This window comes from Myotis lucifugus, unplaced genomic scaffold (assembly GCF_000147115.1).
Source record: "Myotis lucifugus unplaced genomic scaffold, Myoluc2.0 scaffold_446, whole genome shotgun sequence".
Lineage (NCBI taxonomy): Eukaryota > Metazoa > Chordata > Mammalia > Chiroptera > Vespertilionidae > Myotis > Myotis lucifugus.
Genome location: NW_005871494.1, coordinates 179,583 through 186,656, shown reverse-complemented (window position 1 = coordinate 186,656; position 7,074 = coordinate 179,583). Strand labels below are relative to the sequence as shown.

General features: G+C 57.0%; 1 protein-coding gene across 1 annotated transcript; it reads right to left on the bottom strand.

The window, feature by feature from the left end:
- Positions 1-4,209: 4,209 nt before the first annotated feature.
- On the bottom strand, positions 4,210-5,083 carry DIRAS2 (DIRAS family GTPase 2). The gene has a single exon (XM_023744291.1). It carries the CDS (start codon positions 5,068-5,070, stop codon positions 4,471-4,473), a length of 600 nt encoding a protein of 199 aa, XP_023600059.1. The 5' UTR covers positions 5,071-5,083; the 3' UTR covers positions 4,210-4,470.
- Between the last annotated feature and the right edge of the window lie 1,991 nt (positions 5,084-7,074).

Genomic DNA, 7,074 nt, shown 5'->3' with positions numbered 1-7,074 from the left:
GCTGTGAAAATAAGAAGGCAGGTGTGGTCCTGCCCTGTCTGAAGCAGGATGGTGGCAGGACAGAGCAGCTGCCCAGGTCACAGCTGACCCTCATTCACGGAATCCAGGGCAACAGCAAGTCTGCAGAGCCCAGGATGGTGCATGGGCCACGCTGGAATTGGGCCACATAAGGATGGAACATTCCAGACAGTTTGGGGCTTAGACCTAAGACCAGTGAAGTCACCCCACACTTGGAGCGGTGTGGTGACAGCAGCTCTGCCATACTTTTCTCTGCGCACCGATTCTGGAAAATGCTATACATAGAGGGGCCTGGGACCCCTCACACCAATTCCACCAATTTGCTGCCTGGGAAACATTTATTAAAGGGGAACCCCATTTAATAAGCAACCTCCCAGGAGCTGGCTGGTGTTCCATATTAAACTTGGCTAACAGCATCTGTACTCAAAGTTTATTCCACATTTCATCACCAGGAACTTGAAAATACCCTGAAGCCAAAGCCACATTCCAGACCTGCTGAGTCATGACTTCTGGGTGGAGCCTGGATAGCAATAGGTTCGGAGGCTCCACCAGGCGTGTCCATGGGCAGCAGTTGGTGTACCAGATTGCAGCCTTGCTACTCAAGGGGCGGTCGGTGGACCATAGGATTAGCATCTCCGGGGAGCCACTAGGAATGCAGGCTTCCAGGCCCGCCAGGCCTCTGACTCAGGCTCTGCTGAAGCACAAGGTCCTCAAGTGCTTTGTTTGCACATTAAAGCTTGATGAGCACAGGCAGGATGTCCTCTAATGGGACCTAATGGGCTGGCGATTGAAATGCTCTGCTAAATGGAGAAGCAGTCACGGGCGCAGTGATGGCCTGGGGTGGGGAGCTGCTGGGAGCAAGGCTGGGAGCTGTTCAAGAAGCTCACAGAGCCGCAAAGTGTGCCTGGCTGGCCTGCAGCTGCACAGGTTAACTCCGCACCGCCCGCTCCACAGGACAGCTCCAAGTGCTTTGCGCTTACCATAACCAGTTAACTGCCACTCGTCCAAAACGGAAGCCACCCCCACACGCCAGGATATTTTTAATTTAATTAAAAAGCGTCTATAGATGCTTTTGGCGTACAAAGAGTTAATGTACTGCCCAGGGCTGACCACCAGCAGAGGTTAACAACCCTCATTGCAGTACAGTGAGGTTAGGATCCTGCCCACAGTCAGCTACTCAATGGCCCCGGAATGATTTTGCTTTGCTAATAATTGTTGACTTGCTTTGCTGTGTTAGCCTTGAGAAAAGGGGGCAAGGACCAAGGGCGTCCAGCAGATGCGGAGCCCAGGAGCAGTGCTGGGTCCGGCCCACTGGAGAGTCTGGCCTGGCGGGGAGGCGGGCACTCCTGCTATGAGCCAGGCTGGAGCATCCTGTCAGCAGGGGTCGGCGGGACCGCCCGGGAGCAGTGCAGCCACCCCAGGCTCGCACAGAGCCAGGCAGTCTTTTCTGTGGTCCAGTCACAGAGGAGCAGCTGCGGGAACGAGGTCATGGCCACCAAAGACAGGCTGCGCCCTGAAGAATAAGAAACCACCGTCTCCCAGCAGGATGTTAGAACGAAAGCTTTATTTTAATGTTTCATTATTTTCAGAACATCACTGGCAGCTGGAAATCTGAATGCAAGGGTGATTTTTATAATTGAAGAGTAATTAAAATATGACGGATAATGGAATTGGAACAATAAATACACCTTAAATATAAATATACACATAGCCATCCCCAGGTATAAAAGTCATGCTCTACAGGTGCTCTGCCCACAGTGCCTTGTGGGCACCGCGTTCCCGGTGGAGCTTCGAGAGCCTACGTGTCCCATGAGTGGTGGGTATTTCCAGACAGCTTATGTAAAAGCCACACATTACAAATTTTGAAAAAAATTATCACAAAGCAACTTTTAAAATATTTAATATATTGTTTGTTCTACAAAGAATGAGCAATTCTGAAACATTACAAACCGTGAAACAAATATACTAGCTTATGGATATGTACAATGCACTACTTTATATTTCAAAAATGCAGGAAGATAAAGTATATGTGTTAATATATATATAATTTTGATCTGATGAACAATTCAATATTGCTCTGGTTGGTCTTGCTGTATTGCATGCATGCCCAGGGCACGCCCATGGCTTGTCACTGGATGGAGGAAGGGCCGGCGGGACAGAGGGAACGCATGGCGCCCATGCTTATTTCCAGAGTGCAGCCGAGCGACATTCGGAGCTGTTCACTTACTGTCTGGCCAACACCCCTGCCCGTGTGCAATGGAGGCCGCACCCTCCGGAACCCACTGGCCTATCGTTGCTGACACCGCCTGGCTCCACGGAAGTGACTCCTCAGCCTGAGTCACGGGCCCTGAGAGACCGGTTGCCACAGTAGCGATCCTGTCAGTTTCCTGCGCCCACAGTGACCTCGGAGCACAGACCACGGCTGAAGCCCCGCTAGCTTCCTGGGAACGAGACCAGGTTTCCAACAAGTGTGTGTCCCTCACAGTGATGAAGCCTAAACACTTAGACACATGGCCCGGCCTGGGAGGCGGAGCAAGCTCATGGTCAGCAGGAGAGGACGGCTGACAGGGAGCGCTCGCCCGGGAAGCTGGGACAGGCCCAGTGGCGACACCAGCTCGTGCCAGCACAGAGCCCACCCAGGCCTCGAGGTCCCTTCTGGCCAGGAAGTGCTGCTTCCTTTGCCACTTGACCCAGAGCCACATTAAAAATGGAGAGCATTTCTCTGAGAATAGAAACAGAAAACAGGCAGACACAGGCTGAAAGACAACTGTCCTAAAAACCCACCAAGTAGCTCTCCCTGTGACGGCGGTGGGACAGCCCCAGAGCCGGACAGTCCGCAGGAGGGCGTCCCTGACGACACGAAGAGGCCTGGACGGCTCTGGGCCCCGCTGCCGCCCAGGCCCTCCCACACCCTCCCTGCTCAGGTGGGAGGCCAGCGCTGTCGGTTCTCAGAGCACCGCACACTCACTGACCCGTCCCAGGGGTGAGGGGGGGAGGGGAGTCATTAGAACAGAGGGTGAGGCCACGGGAGGAAAATCCCCCAGGAGGGCTGACTTAGGGTCTGTTGAGAGCAGGAGGGGAGCGCCACTGCTGCGGGCCAGGCCTGCTCCGGAGGCAGGTGCAGGGAGAGGAGCCGGAGGGTGCAGTCGCCCCACATGGGACACCTCTGCCCGCTGCTGCCCACAGCAGGCTGCCGGGGCCAGGTCCGCTGCCAGGCGGGCGGGGGAGGACTGCTGAGAGGAGACTCCGAGTCGGGGGCTGGGCTATGCTGACGAGCAAACGGGAGCACTGGGCTGTCAGTGGGGCTTTTCGGGAAGCAGAGCCAAACCGGACTCCGATGGCAGAGTATCAGACCAGGGGCCTCGGCCCCACTGCCCACCCCGTGCGCCCGCTGGGCAGGGGCCAGCACGGCCGCGATCGGGCTGAAGGACTAGGTGCACGCAGATCATGAGGAGAAAGAGGGGCCCTGCCTGCACTGCTCTGAGGAGGCGTTTCTGATGGGACCCGGGAGACGTGTGCTACTCGGAGGCGTTTTCCAGGAATGCAGTGTATTGAGGGGCATCGACACAGTGACCACTCCGTCCCAAGTACGTCAGTGCGGGGCGAGGTGTGCACTCCCGACGGGCCACCTAGAAGGCAGTGTGCGCTGGCCTCCCCAGCCCGTCACCTACAGAGACAGCCACGGGCGGACAGGACATCTAGAACAGCGAAGTGAGTCGCTCCTGTTTAAACTCTGAGGCGGGCAGAGGTGCCCCCCTCCTGGGTTAAAGGAAGGAAACTTCGCATGTGAAACCCTCTGAGGGTGGCAGTGCCGTGGGGTTCGTACGTCGCGGTGTCCACGCTCAAACCCCACAGCGCTCTCCCGGGCAGGCATCCTGAGCCCACACTGCACGCGAACAGAAATCCTCTGGAAGGCTGAACCGGAGCCTCTCCCCGAGGCCCAGGGAGGTGGGGGCACCCCTCGGGGCGTGAGCATCTGGGGGAGGCGTGTGGTTTCAGTCCAGTTAGAGAACCATGAAGAAAGCAAGTTTGGCCTGGCTTCTCCCCTCCTCTCCCGCCCCCTCCCCCAGGACGGCACCGGCTGCTGAGCAGAGGACAGGCTGGTCTGTGGTGGACCTGCAGCCCCAGGTGAACATGCTTGGACACACATGCAGGGGCAGTCCCTCCCTCCCTCGCTCCACTCCTGGCGGCACACACACGAGGCCACAGAGGCTGCGGGCGCTCTCAGCCCCCTGCCACGCCGGACATGTGGGTTTTCGTTGAACCGTCTGGCGGATCCCTGGTTCCGGAGAGGGGCTTGTTGGTGGTGGTGTGGAATGCCCTCTTAAGGACAATAGGGCACGTCTCGGTCAAAATGCGATAGTTAACATGTGGGCATCCTACATGCTGCCCTGACGGCGGCGGGTTTCACGGGGAAGAGGGAAGGTGAGGTGACGGGACACGGGAGGGCGTTCACATGACCACGCACTTGCCCTTGAGCTTCTCTTTCCTCTTCTGCTGCTTGCTCTTCTTCCCGTCGATCTGTAGGCTCACGGTCCTGCGCTTCTCCAGGTTGAGCAGCTCCTGGAAGAGCTCCTTCACGTTGTGGTTGAGCTTGGCCGAGGTCTCCATGAAGGCGCACTTCCACCTGCGGGCCAGGGCCTCCGCCTCGCTGCTCTCCACCTCGCGGCTCGGGCTCTCGTCACACTTGTTCCCCACCAGCATGATGGGGATGCTCTCCACGTCCCCCTTGATCTCGCAGATCTGTTCGTAGATGGGCTTGAGCTCCTCCAGGGACTGCCGGCTGGTGATGGAGTACACCAGGATGAAGGCGTGCCCCTTGGAGATGGACAGCCGCTGCATGGCCGGGAACTGGTGGCTGCCGGTGGTGTCCGTGATCTGCAGCGTGCAGATGCTCTTGTCGCAGCTGATGACCTGCCGGTAGGTGTCCTCCACGGTGGGGATGTAGCTCTCCCGGAACGTACCCTTCACAAACCTCAGGACCAGGGAGCTCTTGCCGACACCACCTGCGCCGAACACGGCCACCCGGTAGTCGTTGCTCTGTTCTGGCATGTTGCTTGCGGGCTCCAACTCTCAACCAGAAAGCACCTGCAGGGACCAGAGGTGGAGAGAATTAGTGAGAAAGTACCTTGAGAGCCATCACTTGGATTGCTTTACCCTCCTTTGATAGCTTAAAAGAAACTGAAGTGCGATAGTTTGCCTTCGCTCTCCCAACATTCAAATTTCATTTCAAAAATTCTTCAGTTCTAAATCCAATATGTATAGTCCATCCTCACCTTCTAAAGAGGCAGACAATCTACTCGGTGGCCAGCTGGGCAGCCTGTCTCTTCTGACTGGACCGTGACGCGAGCAGCTTTGCTCACGTGGGCACCATCTACCAGGGAAAGGTGCCGAGTCCGCCCGGGAGGCGGAGCCAAGGAAAGCTCACGGAGAGATGGCATTTCACGCCCAACACGCATGTGCACAGTCACAGCACACGTTTTACCTGAAGTTCTGTAAACACCCAATACTCCACTCGTAACATGTGACTTTTTCCGAGCAGGGGAGGGGGCACAATGAGGAGGAAAGGCTATTAATATTTATTCACTGTCCAAATTAACTCATGAAAGCCTCACACCTTTCAGAACTGGTGTCGCAATGAAGAAACTGGGAGCACAGAAGGAGTCTGGGAATGCCACGCCCCGGCCTGGCAGAGCCAGTGAGAGGTGAGGCTGAAATGCAAGGCACAGTGTGTGGGCACCTGGCCCTCCTGCAGAGGCCAGCAGCAGCGCGGGCGCGGACGGAGGGCACGGGCACAGACAGAGGGCGCGGGCGCGGACGGAGGGCGCGGGCACAGACGGCCAGCAGCAGCGCGGCCGCGGACGGAGGGCGCGGGCACGGACGGAGGGCGCGGACACAGACGGCCAGCAGCAGCGCGGGCGCGGACGGAGGGCGCGGGCACGGACGGAGGGCGCGGACACAGACGGCCAGCAGCAGCGCGGCCGAGGACGGAGGGCGCGGGCACGGACGGAGGGCGCAGACACAGACGGCCAGCAGCAGCGAGGGCACAGACGGCCAGCAGCAGCGAGGGCACAGACGGCCAGCAGCAGCGCGGCCGCGGACGGAGGGCGCGGGCGCAGACGGAGGGCGCGGGCGCAGTGCAGAGGGCACTACTCCGCTGGCAAGCCGTCCGCCGGCAGCAAGGTGGACAGTTAACAAAAAAGCCTGGAGAGCCCTTTCACTCATCAAAATTCAAACGGGTACGGGTGCTTTATGTTTCTGCATCAGAGGAGGTGAGCGTTACCAAGAGAGTAGTATAAACTGCTATTAACAGCCATTAAAATGGAGTAGAACGGGGTTTGTCTTCATCACAAGCTCCATACTGATTATCTAATATCTCATCCTGCCCCTTCTTTGACAAGAAAGGTCATAAAACACACACACAAAAGTGGAAAATGAAGCAACATCTAAGTTTTGTTGTAGCTGAAGTCTACAAATTATAGAATAATATGAATCATGAAAGCCATTTCCTCCAGACAACCACTGTGCTTTCACTTTTCAAATCTTAGAGTAACTGAGGACCAATAATGACAAAGTCATTTTCAGAGGCCAGAACAGAATATTCAGCACGATTCCCATGGAGGGAATGGCTGTGGCCTCCAAACCGCTCAAACCCTGGGCCATTCTCCGCGCACTTTGGAATCCCAAACCCCCCAAGAAGCTGAAGAAGCATCAATGCTGAAGGGGATGCAGAAAGATGTCAGAAGTTCATGAACAGAGGAAGCCTGTGAGAGAGCCTGCTCAGGAGTTTGATGATCCTATGAAATGTTCATAAGGTCCCTGTGAGCACGCCAAGAGCACAGCGCTGTGGGAAGCCACTCTGCTTGTAACAATGCGGTGGCCTGTGGGCTCTGGCGTGAAACTTCTCTGCACCCCCGCACGGGCTCTGTGCGCGGGCAGCCGTGTCCACGCAGCCCTGCTCTTCACCAGAGGGAGGGTCCGCATTCAGCGGGAAGGGCGCGTGGCTTAGCAAGCTCTGCGTCCCAAAACCTCTTGGTCTGCACCTCACAGCCATTC